The sequence below is a fragment of the Urocampus carinirostris genome, chromosome 4 (assembly GCF_059441175.1).
Source record: "Urocampus carinirostris isolate Australia breed hairy pipefish chromosome 4, RoL_Ucar_1.0, whole genome shotgun sequence".
NCBI lineage: Eukaryota > Metazoa > Chordata > Actinopteri > Syngnathiformes > Syngnathidae > Urocampus > Urocampus carinirostris.
Window position 1 is genome coordinate 41,375,965 of NC_142352.1, and position 19,627 is coordinate 41,395,591.

The 19,627-nt window shown below is 38.3% G+C and overlaps 1 protein-coding gene across 2 annotated transcripts in view; it reads left to right on the top strand.

Moving 5' to 3' along the window:
• LOC148367597 (heterogeneous nuclear ribonucleoprotein C) overlaps window positions 1-18,114 on the top strand; it is a 67,201-nt gene extending 49,087 nt beyond the window's left edge. For both annotated transcript variants that reach the window (XM_088334596.1, XM_088334597.1), the window contains 5 exons: window positions 7,753-7,797; window positions 11,423-11,595; window positions 15,592-15,705; window positions 16,264-16,412; window positions 16,951-18,114. In XM_088334596.1, coding sequence (XP_088190722.1) covers window positions 7,753-7,797; window positions 11,423-11,595; window positions 15,592-15,705; window positions 16,264-16,412; window positions 16,951-16,989 — 520 coding nt within the window. In that variant the 3' untranslated portion in view covers window positions 16,990-18,114. The remainder of the gene's footprint in view (window positions 1-7,752; window positions 7,798-11,422; window positions 11,596-15,591; window positions 15,706-16,263; window positions 16,413-16,950) is intronic.
• Window positions 18,115-19,627: the final 1,513 nt, after the last annotated feature.

Sequence of the window (19,627 nt, forward strand, 5' to 3'; positions counted from 1 at the left end):
CATTTTTTGATCTAAGTAATCCATTTGTTGCTAGTGGTAATCGTTAAAAACAGCAATTTTTTCACAGGTGTCTTGGCATTTTGGCTCTCGCGACAAAGAGATCATTCGGAGAAAACAGTAGCCATATTCGGTTTCATTGTATCAGAAAGTACTAGAAAAAGCATTTAAAGCCTAGACCAGAAGTACTTTTTGTTGCCCAATTATTTTTAAGTTGAATTAAGTTTGACCTATTTTTGTCAGTTTGTTTTCTTTCAAAGAGTGAAACTCAAATGAAAAACAACAAAAAACAATATTTGAACAAAAAGTCACAATTTGGTAATATCTTTCGCGTGTGCATGTTTTGTGGTTTATCCATTTGTACAAATTATTGACCAATCCAAAGTGTGAAAAATCTGATGAAAAATCTATGCAAATGTTTTCACAAATTTTAGGGTCTCACTAAAAGTTCTTTAATTTTTTTAAATAAATACCAACATTTTGGGCTTTAATGGGGAAACTTAGAAATGACATTTTAAAACTAAAAATGAGGTTTACAGTTGGAATTTCAGATAATGTTCCTGTTTTAAAAATACAGGGATTTTATATTCATGAGCTATAATCAACGGATAGTTAGATATAGAAATGTAAGTCTAGTCAATAATAAAACAAATTGGCTACAATGGGATAATCTCGTTAAAAGAAATAAACACGGTGTATCAAGTTTCTTCATCGACTAACAATAACTTTGCTTAACTGAGTAGCAAATGCAGTAGAACTAGCGTAAGTTGCACTTTTAAATATGAATTTCAGTCAAGATTACAAGGTTTTTTACTTCGCCTTCTTTATTTTTACTGCTGCTTAATGCTAGTGCACTTATTTTCATTGCACTAGTGTTACAATGCACTATGCTTCATTGCATAATTATTATTATTACTTAGGCCAGTTTTTCTAAGCGCTATGTTGTAAATAGTATTTTTGGCTTATTCATCCTGATAGTCTTTATTTTCTTTTCTCTTCAATGTTTCTATATCGCATGTTTTACCCTGGAGTGTGACGTCGAATATCGTTGCATATGATGTTTTACAACATTGATATGAATGACAATAAAGACAAATCTAATTTGAATTCGAATTCTAGACAGGCTTTTGTTAAACTGAAAACAGTAAACATCCCCAAGTGTTCGCCTTTATTCACTCTGTTAGGATTCTTCAATTGAATTTATTGTCAGGTTACTCCGAGCCATAACCTTCCTGGAAAGGAGGCAAAGTACCACCCTCATCCTTTCTTTCTCTGTCTCTTTCACTTATATCCACCTGTCAATTGAGTGTGGCTTTACTATCAGCAAGGGCACCCACTGGCATCAGGGAGACAAATCAAAGTCGGTGAATGTGGTAGATGGCGGTGAACAAGAAAAGCGATCATTCTTTACCGTGACACATTTTTTTCAAGATTCTCAACAGCTAATGTATTGCATGATGGTTAATGTTTTCTATCTGTTGTGGCTCTATCCTCACGCTCAGGGCACCACTAGAATACAGCTCCTATTCTTCTTTTTTCATAACTTGGCCAGGGTTATCAAATCTACATGTATTGTGCAGTTAAACACTGAATGTAACCTGACCTAATGACAGGAAAAATGATCGGAAGCATAGTCCTTGATGTATTTATATGTGACTATGGTTGACTCGAGAAGCCTTGCAGTGGTAAATCAGTACATGCGCTGCGCTTGTACATTTACACGACGTGGTCCGGTGAGCTGTGCAAGAATAGTCATTGAGGAATAGATTACAAGCTGCTGAATCACAGTATTGATATTTTACCTCGATGTACATGTCATTGATTACAAAGGCTGGGAAGCTGATCTCTTCATGTTAAAGTATGCCCTTGGGATGTAAAGTAATAACAATGCAGCGTTGAGAAAGGTTTAACTGACTAGCACAGGCATGTCCAGTTTCGGCCCATGTCAAATTTTCACTGGCCTGCGGCCTCTGTTATAAAATTGGTAATTTGTAGCCCGGCAGTAATGTTGACCGCAGTATGAAGTACACCTTTAAAACAATATGTCCGCTATTTTCAATAAATACATTCATTCATTCGTCAAGTCTGCCTTGTTTTTGTAATTGTATCATTTTGGTTCCGTTTCCAACAAGTTGATCACTTATATACGTATATAAAATTTAATTGAAACATTGATTGTAGGCTTTTGGCATAGGAATGCATACTCACCTGCCTTGCAGCAAAACACACAACACACTAGCCACTATACATGCACACATTGAAAGGGATGATTTATGGCCAGCCGTGTCTAATGGATTGCTTTGGCACTTGAGAAATTATGAGAAGAAATTAATTAGCCCTTGGTGACCCTGTGTCCGTCTGTCTCCCTTAAACATTTCCTTCTCTATTCCTCTATTCCTTTGTTTCTGTCTTTCTCTTTCTCCCTGTCTCACACACATTGACCCAGAAGCTAAATAGGAGGTAATCACACTCTAAACAGGCTAACTACTGTGAATTAGTCTTCATTGAATCTCACAAAAAATATTTGATCATTTTCATGGCATTTTTTTACCCCACTGACATGTCGCAGTGACCTCCAATGGGTAATGAATTGGCCGTTGTTTCTTATTAAATATTCAGGGTTACACAACTAATGATGTTATTTGAATAGCTTAATCATTTGTGTCATCAGTCAAATGATATTCGGAACATAATTTGCTGCTATTTAGGGAGACACTGTTCAACACCTAATTATCTTCACATTACTTGGTAACGTAATTGAGAAAAAAACAAAGACAAGATGCGCACATAATGTTATAAATTATTCGACTATATAAATTAAGCTGTTGAATAGTAAGAGAGCCGTATTTTGACATCAAATCCCAAAATAGTTATGCAATCAGACAAATAGATTTTGGATGACTCCATCAGTTCATTCCTCAAATATTAACAAACTTGATTTTTCACCTTTTTTGGTGTTTGGGTTGGTGTTTGGACTGTATTTGAAACAGGCCTTCTCTTACCTTAAACATTTTTAGGCTACACTAACAAAAAAAACCTGAGGACTAGCACAAAATCATTTTCCACCCCTCCCTGCTTCTTAATGTGAACAGCAATGATAAAAGTAAGATATAGAAGATAGGCGCTGAAGAAAAAGATTATAACGTTGTTTTTTTTTAACTCAGTTGGGCATTGTTAACACATGTTTAACAGAGAAAATATTCTACTTTCAACAATTTAAGGACACCTCAAACGACGCACTCCACCTTTTAGAAAAGGCGATAGAATTTTAAAACACCCATGTTAAATTCAATCCCTGGAGGAACGGATTTTTATAAACATATCCCTTACAATTCCAACATGATCAGTTACAAAGCTCTGTAGAAACCTGATTAACAATTTTGTTTTGTTGTGATTCGATTGAGGGATATCTCTAAACCATGCAGAGCTGTGGCCCTGCCCTTGAAGACAGGATTCTGGCACGCGTTCTAAAGTGATAGTAACTGGAAAACAATTACAGCTTGTTTACTCACCTCAGTTTAGGAGTAGCCTTGGTTTTTTGGTTTATTGTTTCACAAGAAACTCAGCTAGAGGGAATCTATAAGTACATCTGCTGTCTCCTAGTAAGGGACACACTTTGGAAGAGAACCCATGCATAGTCTCAAACAGCATGACACCATCTTTATGTTGGCATGTGCACAGCTTCACCACAAGATCTCATTATGAATTATTTTGTGGATGTCTGTCTCCAGAGCATGGCATGCCATCTGGTGTGAGACAGACAAGTGCCACTCTGAGTAGAGAACAGAATTTAAGTCCAATCCAAAATGGATTTAGATAGGCACAAGCACAAGGAGGATGTTTCTAACATTAAAGTGAAAGTCTAATTGTGTCAGCGTACCCTTTTCTTTCCGACATTAAAAATTACATCTTAGTTGTCCTCCACCGAGACTCTCTCTCCCTGAGCCATCCCTGAGCAGATGCTACAGTCTGGGAGTGAGTTACTTATTCAGAATACATTGAAACAACCTGGAAAAATAAGATTTTTTCCTGTTTAAGGCTTACAAAAGTGATATTAATATTAGGGTCTGGTATGCTTCCTTTTGCCAGAAGGTGCTAATCGAGTTTGAAATTGGGCACAGGTGTGTCACCACACACCTATCACTAATTATCCTGATCCTTTATATTAATGTTTTGGACAGTACATGCCGTTGGGTCATTTTTAATTCCCACTGTCGTTGATACCGCTGATTTTGTTTTCTTTTTAGAACACTTTTTAGTAGTTAAGTGCCTACTTATTTGGCTGTTACTTTGTTACGTGCATCATCATTTCGAATTAGGTCTTTTTTACTGGTTTGGATCATGTCTGGTTTGGTTTTGTAAGGGCATTTTGTTGTTATGTTCATCTGTGTTTGTTTGTCATTTTGTACCTTTTTTTGTTATTAGATACCATTACTCTTTTTAAGGACACCTGCCTCGGTTCCTGCTACGATAGTAGCTGATACCAGCATTGGCTCCCTTCTGGTGGCCATTTAACACTCTGAACTATAATGCAATGTATTTATTAAATTGTTCTCTAGTTATGCCATAGTTAACATACTGTGCTGAAGTCTGGGGCAATAATTACAAAAGTTCACTCCACCCCCTTTTTATGATCCAAATACGTGCAACAAGAATTATACACAAGGCAGGATACAGTAATAACACCAATATTCTATTTCTGCAGTCCAAATTATTAAAACTGTATGATCTCGTGGAGATTTCCACCTCACACCTGCTATTTAAAGTGATCAAAGAGGTACTGCCAGAAAACATCTCAAAACGATCTGTGCAAAAAGAAGGAAGCTATAAATTAAGGGAATGTAGTAACTTCAAGATTCAACCAGTGAAAACCACCAGGAAAGGTATGTGTGTCTGTGAGTGGAGTCAAACTTTGGAACAAAATACAGAATAAGCTCAAACAATGTCCAAATATTCACCTGTTCAAATCCAGATACAAAGAATCAATATTGTCAAAGTACAAAGAAGAAGAAAATTGGGTTTAAATGATAGTTAAGGATTAGAACTTTTATAGAGCAAATGGTGGTTTAAGCCATAATTCAACCTTGTTATCATTATTAGCAATGTTAATGTAATTATTGTAATTATAACTGTTTCTAACTGTTATTATTGCTATTGTTATTATTGTCATTATTACTGGTGTCTGAATGACATTTAGTGATAAGCAGCATTGGCAAGAGTTAATAGATAGGTGAAGCTAATATTTATTCTGGTGTAATTCTAACTATTGTGATGATGATGATTATTATTATTATCACTTATGTGACTATTACTGTTAATATTATTCCTAGTAGTATTACTATTGATATCCAAATAATGTTAGTGGGCAGCCTTATACAGTCAATAGATGGGTCAGGCTAATAATTAAGCTTGTTGTTATTATAACGATTATCGAGACTATTATTTTTGTTGTTGTTACTGTTATTATTATTGTCATCAACTATATGACTATTCTTATTGTCATTGTTATTATATTGCTGTCACCATTAAATTATACAAAGTCATTACAATCTAGATCTATATTTGTAAACAAACCAATGACGTGAATAAATATATCGGTGATGATGGTGAAAACTAAACAAAAATAAATAAATAAATGGAGATACAATCATATAGAGATAACTTTTAATAAGAACACATAACCGACATCCCTGCACATTTCTTAGTTAGGGCAGACCAGTGGGTGTTCTGATGCTGGAGGTATCTAGCTCAAGCTCCCCTACCTTATCTTTTTATGCAAAGATTACGACACTCAAGAATGGTGGTCCTGCTGCCTGGAGGCAGACCCCCTAAGGCAGCAGGCCCAAAGACACTTTGTATGACGGTAAACACACACCACAGAACAGTCAGTTGTCACTATGAGCACCTATGCGAATTGTTTTTTTAATAGCTACTCTTATTATATAGTATGCTGAAGATTGATGGAGACAGCAATGATAATGATGATGACGGTGAAAGTGGTGGTGGTGGTGGTGGTGATGGTGATGGTGATGGTGATGGTGATGGTGATGGTGATGATGATGATGATGATAATGATGGAGTGACTGTTTGTTATATGTAAATACACGGGATATTTAGCTAGAAGACACAATTATTAAGAAAGTGGGGTAGGATCAAATAAGCATATGCTTCTTCCTATTCCTTTTCAGATATGTTACGCTCACATTGTTTTGGTTTTTTGACTTGTTGTTTTATTTTTGTTTTAACATGTTCAAAATGTAGTTTCATTCATTCATTCATTCATTCAAACACTGAAGCCTGAAATTAATTGATAGTAGATTGACACTTGATAAATGCTATGGGAAATATTTTGATGGGATAAAAGGTATTCCTTTGAAAGAAAAAATGTGTATATATTTTTGTATCTAATAACATTGAAGACTGGTCAAAATCAACAAAAAGCAAGAGAACATTAAAATACACTCAAATTAGTAAATATTTTTATAATATTTACATTTACCTCCTGGTTTGTCCAGCAATAAAATGAATCAAACTTCGTTCATTCAAAATATTTGCTGGCTCACACCAACTTGAAAGCAAGTTTTGGTCCTTTACTTTAGGCATTTTTTCCACAATTTGAATCACATTATTTGAATAGCTGGTCCTTTTTGTCCTGTTTAATTTATAAAAGCAAGGACTTTTTCAAGCACCCATTCTGTGGTAGCAAATGTGTTTGACCTTAAAAATGTTACTGTAGGCATGCACAGAGCAGGATTAAGGTTCTCCCAAATGTACCATTTTTAACTGATCTAATTTATAATCTTTGTCATTAATTTTAGAAATTGCATTGGAAAAGAAATAAGGAAGTGAATTGAGGAGTAATAGAGATTGTAATTGTGGGCCGGAATTAGGAGATAACACCCCTGTTGTGTCAGGACCTGAACAAAGACAGGACCCATTTGTGTGCGTTTCTCTTTTTATTTGGAAGAAGGGAAAGGATAGTACACACAATCAGTAGATCGCTGGTAGCAGGGAGCAGGTTGCTCAGATGTGGAAGTGGTAATTCCGTGGCGAGCAAAGGCAGTGTCAAGAGTGAGAAAAAAACAGATCTGTGGCCGGGACGGGGTAGCAAAAATCGTAGTCAAGTTCAGAAAATGGGTCGGAGCCGGGAAACAAACGGAACAGGAGAGAGTCAGGGTCGAAAAGGCTTGCCTCGCGAGCTGATGAGCTGATGTTCGCAGACGGACTGACAATCGGTGACATGAAGACGGGAGTTTAAACAGTGACAGGGAGCCAATCAGCATCTGAAGCAGTTGGTGCCAAAGGAGCGGGCTCAGGTGCCTCACATCAGTAATCATGACATGTTGAAAAAAAGGACTATGGGAGTCAGTGGGGTAGCTACATGAAGGGATTACTTGTGCCAATATGCAGGCATTAGGGTGCATTGCTTAAGTCTGACATACGGTAATGCAGTCTTACTCTGTCTTTGTGTCTCTTTACTACATTACTTTTCTCATCACACAAAGAGGTGATGCGTTCACTCAGCAGTGTAATATATAAATAAATGGATTTTCACCTTGGATATTGCAGCAGAACAAATCCACTGCCCTTTTCCTCTTGGTTAGAGATCATGAACACTGTAATCTTACTAGATAAAGATATGTAATTCTCTAAATATAGAATAATGATATTCACAGAGCATAACATGTTATTCTGACAAATATTTTACACTACCCTTTCCTAACCTTTCATCTCCTCTTTGTTTTTATCATGCAGGAATGAGTTTGACCTAGAGGATGCCTACGAGGACTACTACGACAGGTACTGGCAAGATGACGAAACCTGACTACTGATGAAAACAAGAACCAAATACCTCCTTGTGTGTCAATTGAATATAAGCGATAGGATATTTAGAGTTCTAACATTTATTAAATCATGCAAGTGTACAATATCAAATGTGGCGAGCTAGTTTTTTTATCTGCTGATTTCTCATCTCATCTCATTAGCCGTACCGCTTATCCTCATTAGGGTCGCGGGGGGGCTGGAGCCCATCCCAGCCATCTTCAGGCAGTGGGCAGGGGACACCCTGAACTGGTTGCCAGCCAATCGCAGGGCACACGGGGACAGACAACTCATTCGCTCATTCACACCTAGGGACAATTTGGACCGGCCAATTCACCTGAAATGCATGTTTTGGGAATGTGGGAGGAAACCGGAGTGCCCGGAGGAAACCCACGCAAGCACGGGGAGAACATACAAACTCCGCACAGAAAGTCTGGAGCTGGATTTGAACCCACGACAGGTTCCCATGACATGAACTGTGCTGCACAAGCGCTCACCACTGCGCCGCCGTGCTGCCCCTGCTGATTTATCTAAAAAAAAAAAAACATGTTTCCCCCTTTCGCTTATTGCTTACTGGTAGAATTGTTAATTTTATTTCGTGTTAGCACAAAACACTTTGCAGTGTGGCATTAAGTTTAAAAGACTGTAACTCAGAATGACTTACTATTATTGCTCCAAGACTGAAATTGCTTAGGGACCCTATATATCCCCCAGGCTTGCACGCACACCAAATGCTCTCTTGCTTTGTGTATGAACTGTCATGCTTTTCTGGATGCTGTTTTCCTTGCTCCGCATTTTCTTGCCTTTGCTCAGGGGGGCAACACTTGCCACTGATTTTCAATTTGTTTTAACACAGTTCATGATTACCCCATGCTGTTGGCTAGTGAAAGTGACAGTTCAATGTGTGGGGGGGTTTGTGTATCTACTCCGTATGCACATTTCTGCATACAAGCTCTGCAGGAACTGCTTCTGTTTGCATTTTTAGACTAGCGTTTCTTATCACGGTCCAATACTGACTGACACAACTCATTGTCCAGTTTCACCTTGTCCTACATGAAGGAAAAGTTCAGACATAAAGATAACTGCTCAAGTTGACAAAGCTTCTTTCCTCAGGGGTCTAATCCATGGCGCCAAACACGCGCACACACACACACACACAGACGCACACTTGCCTCTAATCCTCTCTCATCTTCTGAGCTTCTATTTTTTGGGATGACACTTTAGAGAAGCGTAACAACATATTGTCTGTGTGTGGCCCTGCAAACTGCTCTGAGGGACCTTAACCCCCATGAGCCATTTGGTCCTTCTTTCTCCTCAAACAGAGAATACTCAAAGCCTCTAATCTCACACATTTTGGCAGCCTAATACACATCGTCCTGATTTGACACAGTGAAGCATGTCAGCGTGTGTGCATTGATGAGCACAGTTTGTCTGAGCTTTTTGCACTAGGGGGAATCAAATTGGAAAAACCAAAGAAAACACTATTCCAAGTTGTGATAGACTGACTGGCTAACAGCTTAATCAGTGGAACTGCATTGAGTGCTTGCTGTCGACAGCTTGCCTCCCTCTAGTTGTTGGACTTGCTCAAAGAATTGGCAAAGAAATAACAGCATTCCGTTCGTTATGAATCCACATACAACAAATATTTTGGGACCCAACTTGAAAATATTTAACAGACCTCCTAGATTTTTATTCCTAGTTTAAGTTATTGTTAGTGACAAGAACCAGACACAATCTAAAATAAAATTAGAAATAAAACAGATGTACCAGCTGGAAAGAAGGAAATCTAAGTCTTGGTCCATGTAATAGTATGATTACATTTAATCCTTTGGAAATTTTTTCATAATCATGAATTTGCAGTTATGATTTTGCATTTTACATTATTGTTTAGAGTGCAAGCTTTTTCTTTTTTTGAAAAGAAAAATGAAACGATGTTGAACTAGTCAAAACGACAGGAAATTGGCCTGTGAGGGTGTCAGTGGCAACCGTTGCCCGGTGGAAGCTATTGATTGGACGAAACAGGACCAATTACTTTCAGCAACAGACGGAGACCAGGAGCCATCCAAAACAATAAGCCAGTTCCAGATCAAGAATTTAATTGAAAAGATGAAAAGTAAGATCATAAAAACATATTCAGACATTAAAACTTTTTTTTATGTGTTTCCTCTTATAGTAGCAAGTTTCACATTTGAAGTTGTGTTACAAAAGATCTTCTTTGCAAAAAAAATTTGTCTTCCACTCAACATTTTTAATTATATCTCTGGTAATCACTCACATCAAAACAAACTACTCATGAATCCTTTCCATCCATCCATTTTATGCACTGCTTATCCTCACTAGAGCCCTTCCCAGTTATCTTCGGGCAGTGGTCAGGAGACACCCTGTTGCCAGGCAGTTGCAGGGCAGCCAGAGACACACAACTCACTCGCTCATTCACACCTAGGGACAATTTGGACCGGTCAATTAACCTGACATGAATGTTTTTGGAATGTGGGAGGAAACTGGAGTTCCAGGAGGAAACCCATGCAATCACGGGGTGAACATGCACACGAAGGCTGGCAGCTGTATTTAAACCCCGGACCTCAGAACTGCGCCGTGGAGGTGCTAACCACTTCAAAGTGTGACCGACACGGCCTTTTAAATTTGTTGTAATATCTTGATTCTTGTTTTTGATCTCGAATATTAACATAATCTAAATTACTGTTGGACGTGTGATTCTTGTTAACGTGTGATTGCAATCTCATTATGTCGATTGACCACCTATGAGAATGACAATACATAATGCCACTGTGCAAGTGCAAAATAAATCAGAATGAAACTCCTCTCCGACTACACGAGTGGTGGGTTTTGGAGTGATCTGGCGAAGAACATGTATTGTGCGCCGTTGCTAGACTACTTCCGAAGTAGGGTGACTTATGGTATTCTGACAATTACATGCAAAATTGATTCTCTTACACAGTATATAACCGTTTGGATACATTAATTTATATTTGTGTTTTATATATATATATATATATATATATATATATATATATATATATATATATATATATATATATATATATATATATATATATATATATATATATATATATATATATATATATATATATATATATATATATATGGTTAGCGCGTGTGCGGCACAGATCTAAGGTCTTGGGAACCCCCTGTGTGGGTTCAAATCCAGCTACCAGCCTACCTGTGCAGAGTTTGTATGTTCTCCCCGTGCTTGCGTGGGTTTTCTCCGGGCACTCCGGTTTCCTCCCACATTCCAAAGAAATGCATTTCAGGTGGATTGGCCGGTCCAAATTGTCCCTAGGTGTGAATGAGCGAGCGAGTTGTCTGTCCCTGTGTGCCCTGTGATTGGCTGGCCACCAGTTCAGGGTGTCCCCTGCCCACTGCCCAATGATTGCTGGGATGGGCTCCAGCACCCCCGCGACCCTACTGAGGATAAGCGGTGCAGCTAATGAGATGAGATGATATATATATATATATATATATATATATATATATATATATGCATATATATATATATATATATATATATATATATATATATATGCATATATATTATTTATCTATTTTATTTATTTATTTATAGGGTGTATGACTACCAGCGTGTTCCGGCTTCCCTTTCTCCCCTGCCTTCAATGGGACCTAGTCTGCCAAAACGATCGCGCTCTTCTTCCTACTCTTCCAAGCACAGACGGAGTCGAGACCGTACCCACTCAAAAAGCTCCAGAGCCCACCCCACTAGTTCCCCCACAGCAAAGTGTGAGTATCTTGGTTGTTATCCAATTCAGATTGGAAATTAATGGCATGTACAGATATCCCTCAGTTTTCGCATTTAATGGGGACCAGAACCAGCTGCGAAAAGTGAAAATCCGCAAAGTAGCAGCACACCTTCATCAATACCCCCAAAGGGCAAACTTACCGCAAGATGACATCATTACCAACTGAGAGTATAAGACTGTAACAAAATAACTATAGATTTACAAATAATAACACACAACACATAAATGCAGTTGAATGAATATTTTTTGTCAACATAAAAATTAGAGAGCTTCTAAAAAAAAATTTAGAAAGCGTCTGGCTTGCTGCATCACGTGTCCTCGAATTGAGCCAAGTCTCGGTGATGATTAAATTACAAGCATCTCAAGTCTAACTGTTTTCACAAGTTGTAGTTTTAGGTCATCGTGTCCAACTCACGGCCCACGGGCCGCATCTAGCCCGGCGTATTATTGTATCCGGCCTGTGAAATTATTTTATATTAATCTACTATAATGGCCCGGCAGATAACTCTCAAACTACAAGTCCCATAATGCAGCGCTTTAGCTGTCTTGCTATTGCAAGGCTTCTCGGAAATATTCCCGCATCAATAGTTACCTGTAGCCTGACAAGAGCAGCCACTTTTAAAACTATCTACTAACAAACAACACATCAGCCAGTTGGAAAACAAGACCGGGAGGTGCATTAAGGGTGATTCTTAAGTGTCAGAAAGCGGAGACATGAGGTCCAGGGATAAGCTTTTATCCATCACGATGTAACGGAAGGCTGAACTGAGAAAAGCAGGGTAACTTTTCGGTTGCTGTGGATTACGCAAATGATAAACCCTCACAAGAGAAAAGTTGATTCTGAAAACAGCCTTTCAAAATTGATGGGAGGCTGAATATATGTTTACTGACATTGCTGGTAAACCTATGTGGTAATGTGGCCGTATTTACAAAACATCAGGATAAGCTGAAAAACCTGAACGCATTGCAGAAGATACAGAAATTTGAAGAGTTAAAGGAGAATATGAAGATCTAGCAGAAATATTTCACCAAACAAAATCTCAATGTGAAAATCACAAATTTGATTTATAATTCCAATTTTTTCACACATTGAATTTTTATAGTTTTGACAGGATATATTTTTATGGAAAACAACGTATTTTAAGTTATCTAGTGTTTAAGATTGTTTATTCTGGAATAATAATCCAGTCTTTTTAAAATTCAAATTCCTGTAAAAAAAAAAAAAAAACATAAAGTTTTAGTCTATTCAATAAATACATATCCTCTTGGGCCCACAGCCAAAGGTGTGGTTTGAGTTTTGGCCCTCTGTGCAATTAAGTTTGACCCCCTTGCTTTAAGTAATCAGTTTCATAGGTAATGGATCTGGCGTTAAGGAAAAATAGGCTCCAAGGGTAGCTCGTGAGAGTTGCTACGTAGCTAAACCGAAGCAATGGGCCGGACCAGCAGCACCGCTCTTGCCTTCCTCTTGCCGCAGCCTCAGTCGTTTCTCAAACCCAATAATAATCCTGCTGCTAAAAAAAAATGTAACAAAACCAAGAAATATAACTGAATTGTAGAATGTTGTTAAGCAATCATGGAGTAAAATAACAATTGAAAGGTGCCACGAGTTGATTGACTCTATGCCACACAGATGTGAAGCAGTTATTAAAAAAAAACTGTGGTCATGCAACTAAAGACTGGGATTGCTAAATCCTACCTTTTTTGGAAATACAAAATAGTTTTCGGTGTGTACAGTCAACAGCAGACTCTGCTATTTTTTAACACACCCCTTTGAACTATTTGCCCAACTGCACAACCTTCGGAGCGTGCACACTGCCTAGTATGAATGCTGGGTCTTGATTGTTTTCCAAGAATCTACTGTCACAGACCAGAAACGGACACAGGACCCACTAGCGCTCGTTTTCTCAGTTTTTATTGAAAAAGAGGGAGAGTAGGGCTTGCTTCCACGATCCAATGGCTGACGGACAAAAGGAGCGAGCGGTGCGGAAGTGGCACTTCCGTGTCTGGCGAGGAGGATCGGAGACAGGCGGGAATAGCAATACGTTGGCCGGGACTGGAGATCAAAGGCGATGTCGAGTTCGAAAGCAAGGTCAGTAGCAGGAGGCAGGCAGGTAACGGGGCAAAACAGGTCAGGTAACAGGCAGACACAATGGGGCGTAATCAGGTCCGGAAACAAGTCAGCAACAAAGATCAGGCAGAAAAAGCTGGGCAAAAACGGAGTCGGACAAAAAAGGCTAACTGAGCTTAAGGCAACAGTTTGCATAACGATCAGACGGAAGCTGGGGGTTTAAAAAGAGAATGACAGCCAATCAACTGTCCGCCAATTAAGCCGCTGCAGCTGCGCTCAGTCGGCAATCATGACATCTACTGCACAAACTGCTAAAATGTCACAATAAAAAAAAAATACTAAAACCTGAAATATTCTTGTTAGTCACATTGCAGTGCTATTATTTTGAACAGCATGTATATGTTATACCGTATATGGTTTGGATGCTGAGTTTCCGCATATTCGAATGATCCATCTATCTATCTACCTTGGTCATATCCCCTCAAGAGGGGTGACCGACAGCAAGACACAATACAATAACAAAGCAAATAAAAGGGAAATAAATAGCATAAAAAACACACAAAAAGTTTTGGACCATGGCCAACCCAATTGCCCAAACACCCAAACAAGTTAGGCACCTCGGCACCCAAGTTGGTCATGCTTTCGTCCCTCCAGATGAAATGGGACACCAGAAAGCGGTATCGAATGATACCAAACATTATAAGATAAAATCATGATAGCAGCTACTGTAGACATTTAATTCAAACATCGGCTAATGTACACTTATTTCAATAGAGCCCAAAATCATTTTTGTATGTTGAAGCATTCCAGAATAGCGGCCCTTTTCTGAAGGGTCGCCCAAATGGCATACATTTGGTCCGCCTGGAACTCTCCTTAGGAAAACTTGTGTCAAATCTTCATTTTCTTGTCGTAATGTTGTCAAATTTGAGGTGGAGCTCAGCTCTTTTGTGTTAATCAGTCCCACCACCCTGCTACTTTCATTTTCCGTGCAGATTTATTGAGAGGAAAAAGTAGGCGGACACAAGGTGTGTATTCAAACATTTAGAGCCTGTAGTATCTAAACAGATTTTGACTGCAGAAGAGAACGTCAAAATGTTGTCTTCAAAGAGAGACTGAAACTATGCTGATACCCCACATGGTTCAAGTACAACTTTTACTTTGAGTGCGCCTTTTTAGGTGCTCCGGCATTCAAGCTATGGCTTCAACTTAGTCAGGTCAAGTCAAGTAATTTTTATTTGTATAGCCCTTAATCACAAATAGTCTCAAAGGGCTTCACAGGTTATTACATATAAGAAGTTTAGGTTATTCATATGCTATAGAGTAGAAGTTTTTCAAGTAATTAGAAAGAAACGGTAGGTTTGATACAGGTCTATAATTACATAAGTTTTCTGGATCAAGGTTGGGTCGTTTCAATGTGGGTTTAATAACGGCCGCTGGAACTACCGCTGGAAAGCCGCTGGAACTACACCTGAGGAGAGTGATATGGGCACATGTTTAAGAATTGTTTTATTGTTTTGTACGGCTGTTTGTGTGCAAATAGTTTATTGTTTTCTTTTCCTTTTGTTAATGATTGATGATGTTTTGTGCTGTGCCTGAATAAACAAACTCCATTCATTTAAACGTAATTTAATGTTACCCTTTCAAATATTTTACATTACTTGAGGTAAAGTCTTTGATTTCTGAACAATTTTAAACTGGTAAAGTACTACTGTATGTTTACAGAATGACTACATTCCTCTAGTCAGAAATAGAAACCTAATACAACCCCAAAAGTATTATCTGCTTATAATGTTTTGTTTTTAATTAACAGGTTGAGCCAGGCAATCGATTACCTATAAATAAAATGTGTAAGTAGTCCTACTCTTCGAAAATGTGGTTAACATCTCAGTGGTCTGTCTGTCTCTGCAGTAGACATGGAGGAGTTGCAGGTGATTAAAAAGGAGCTGACTCTGATAAAGACACAGATCGATGGGCTGCTTGACAGTCTTGACAGGATGGATACAGACACAGGCAACCATAAAGGTAGGTCTCTCACCCGGAATGATAGCGGCAGCACAAAGGTGGAAGGGGGGGTCAAACGATAAATCATCTATTTTCACGTCTTACACAATTTCACGCTGACACCAATGAAATGCAAGTTTTCTGTTTTCTGCTCAATTTCTTTTAAGAATCCGATCTGAACCTGATCAAAATCGTTTCTAAACCATTGCCGCTGAGTGATTGGTGGGTCAGGGTGGTGTTTTTCCTGACAGAACCATTATTTTTTCCTCCAGTCAGGAGTTTTTAAATGTTGAACAAGGTCGATATCAACTGCATTGGGGAGATAGGGACTTATGGCAGTTTAATAACATGCTGAACAAACAGTTTGGTTGGAATCTCTGTGACAGATGATGCCTGAAAATTGGAACAATGCAAAAGTGGAACACCACGTGATAGATGAGAGCTAATGCTGCCATCCTGTGGCCATTTTATTTAGCCAATGGCAGTGGGCCATCGTGAGATAAAAATGCTTTAAAGCAGACTACTTTGTTCTTTCCATCTATAGTTCCAAGTCTAAAGGTTTTCACCGTTCCGTTGCAGATTCCCCTTTGAGGGAGGACAGTCCAGCTTGCTCCCTGTACGTCAGCAGTCCAGAGCATTCCCTTTCTTCCCTCTCTCCACCCAACACCCAACATCGAATCCACAGGGAAACCTCAGTGCCTAGATGGCATAGTGATAACCAACATATGGTAAATGAAAACCAAAAATAATTAAAATGCTCTTCTGTTTTTGTTGGGTGAGGTTATTCAATAAACTGAAATAACAGTTTGTCTGGTACAAAAGGTATTGCCTGGATCATTTTATAAGCTGTATTTCGATTTTATACAAATAAATATAGGGGCATCTACCGTATATACTTTTACTGTCTTCCTAATAATTATATGAGATGGGACTTGTTCAGGTCTTTACTGATGGTTTTACAGCCTGAATTAAATTGCCACTGCAGGCTTGTCTGACTCTACAGTGTATGAGTTATGTGATTTAGTGACCAGACCGCATTTTCCACTAACTCCTGCTCTCCACATCCCTGAATAGGATAAACAGTGTAAAGAATGGATGACTATTCGATGGAAGCCTGTATTTATATTATGATTTAGAGGAAATTAAAGGAAAAGTTACAAATGTGTGGTCTCAAAACCACAAGGTAATCTATTTATTTTCAGAGAAAATCGAATCATTCCAAGCTTGCAATAACTTGAAGCCTCTTTTTGTTTATTTTCATGGCAGATAAACAGTCATAGCTCAGGCCCTGAAGAGGAAAAATGAGTCTTGGAAGAAAACAAAGGGCAGAAGACACGTATGGACTGACGCCAATTTGAGGAAGATAACAGCAAACAATCAAGTCAATATCTTTAAAACACTCGGAGCGCACACATCAAAAAACACCCTCGTAAATTTGACTTCTTGTTGCAGCTGTAACTGAATTTTAGTGAAAAAAGGCAACAACAAAAATTAAATAACATGCTACATAGAAAAGGATCAAGATGTTTTAGGTTCGACTACACAGGAAAGAATTAAACATTCTTATCTCAAAAGTACTGGCATGTGTGAAAGACAGTTGGTGGCAGAATTCTGCATCTGTATGCATTCCTATTGTCCTGTTCAACTGTATTTTTTGCATGATCACAAAGGCTCCAGCTATAATCTAAACAAACTATTGCAGCATTCATCCAAATGAGGAATTCGGATGAACTGGTGATATCATGAAAAATGAGCTGGTATTAATTTGTTTATCACAATTATTTGAGCCTTCTTTTGAATGCAGTTGAAAATGTCAAACAAGAACGAACATTGTAATTGTTGTGTCGCTAGAAGGACAAGAATGTTTTTGCTGCCTCATGAGTCTTACTTGAGCAAGGACAGAGAAAATATATTTAAAACAGTTTACTTACTTTATCAGTCCATCTAACAGAATGTGGAATATTGAATTCGCACATCCCAACAATGTGCATACCTAGCAAACGGTTAATCTTAATATTTTCAGAATGCAGTATGAATGTTCTGTTTGAAAAGATAATTGATTCTCTGTGTCTCACCTCATATGCCGTACGTGTATGGATTCAGACATCACAGTGAAAACAAATTATTGAAATTAGTCAGTCACATGGCATCATTCTAAAAAGAGGGCAATTTTTTTATTTTGTATGTATTAGTATGCCATTTTGGAGTTGTTGTAATACTTTTAAAGAATTAGAAAAATCTACTACTCTCTTCCACAATGACTTTGGCCGATGTTGTGTCAAAGGGCTGTGAATGACCCAAATCCATGTGTGATATTGTGCAACATTGTAACCCTAAATGTAAGTGTTAGGCGGTCTGATTTCACTTTTGTTTTATTTTGTAAAAAAAGCTGTATAGTAAAACAATGTTATTATATAAACCATAGAGTAATTCAAGTTTTTGTCACATTTTCGGGGAGAAACAAAGTGGAAAAAACTCATTGTCACTAGTAAAGGTATTTTCATATTGACTACACATATGAAATGAAATGATCTGCATTTATATAGCGCTTTTCAAGTCAATGACTTCCCAAAGCGCTTTACAATGTGCTCCACATTTCCCAATAGCGGCCTGGCAGTCATGTAAGGCGCTAACCTGCTTATTGGGGGTATTAGGGGTTCAGTGTCTTACCCAAGGACACTTCGACAGGTAACACGGATGAGCCGGGATTCGAACTGGGATCCCTTGATCCCAAGACGAGCGCTCTACCTCCTGAGCTACTGCCGCCCCATATTGGAGATATGTTTTTATGTCATTAATAATGGACAAAGCCATATTGTGAAGCATAGTGCTGCTACCTTCAATCATGCATTTTTACATATAAACTGTATTTGTTTTAGTTCACCACTCTCACAAAATTATAAACATGTTTTTTAATATGTGCATAAGTGATAAATTCCACCAGTTAACTACCCCGTTACCAAGCCAGTAGCAGATAATTGGACAAACTATTTGTGTTATTTTTAATTTAGTTATAGTAAAAATATAAATGTATTTAAGAAAACAGGCTTTATGGGGAAAAAAGGAAATGACCACTGGAATAGAGATATGAGTCTGCCAATTGGAGAACAGTCAGAGAATTAATGAAACATAAAGGCATTATTCTGATTTTTCTTAAGGGAATCCATCTATCCATTATCTGCACCGCTCATCCTCAGTCCATCCCAGCTATCTCCGGGTAGTGGGCAAGGGACACCCTGAACTTGTTTCCAGCGAGTCGCATGGCACACAGAGACAGACAACTCATTCGCTCATTTACACCTAGAGATAATTTGGACCGGCCATTTAACCTGACATGCATGTCTTTGAAATGTGGGAGGAAACCGGAGTGCCCAGAGGAAACCAATGCAAGCATGGGGAGAACATGCAAACTCCGCACAGGAAAGCTGGTACCTGGATTTGAACCTATGACCTCAGAACATTGCTGCGGATGCGCTAACCACTCAGCTTAATAGTATTGAAAGTCCCAAGTTTACTCCTTTTCTAATAGAGGATCATAGGGTGGTGATTTTGGACTACAATACAGTATATATTTGTCAAAAAGAGATTTTTTTTCCCACCAAAATATTAAATAATGAAATGAAAAATGTACAAAAAGAAGAAAGAACGCTACTTTACCAATAATGGACAAATTGGAAGATGTCAGAACCAGTTGATAAAAGGCCTTTCTCACACGGTAAGGGTTGAATTTGGATTACATGATGTGTACAACTAGAGTGCCCCCAATAAGCCATTAAACTACTAAAAGAACATGCACAATTGTCATGGAATTGAATGTCAGCACCCTGAGAGTTTGTGTCAATCATTACAGATCTATATAGTATAAAAATGGTTGCTAAGAACCATTGATGAAGCTGCTTACTTAACTATATACTGGTATAATCAGGGTTGGGTAGGGTTAAAT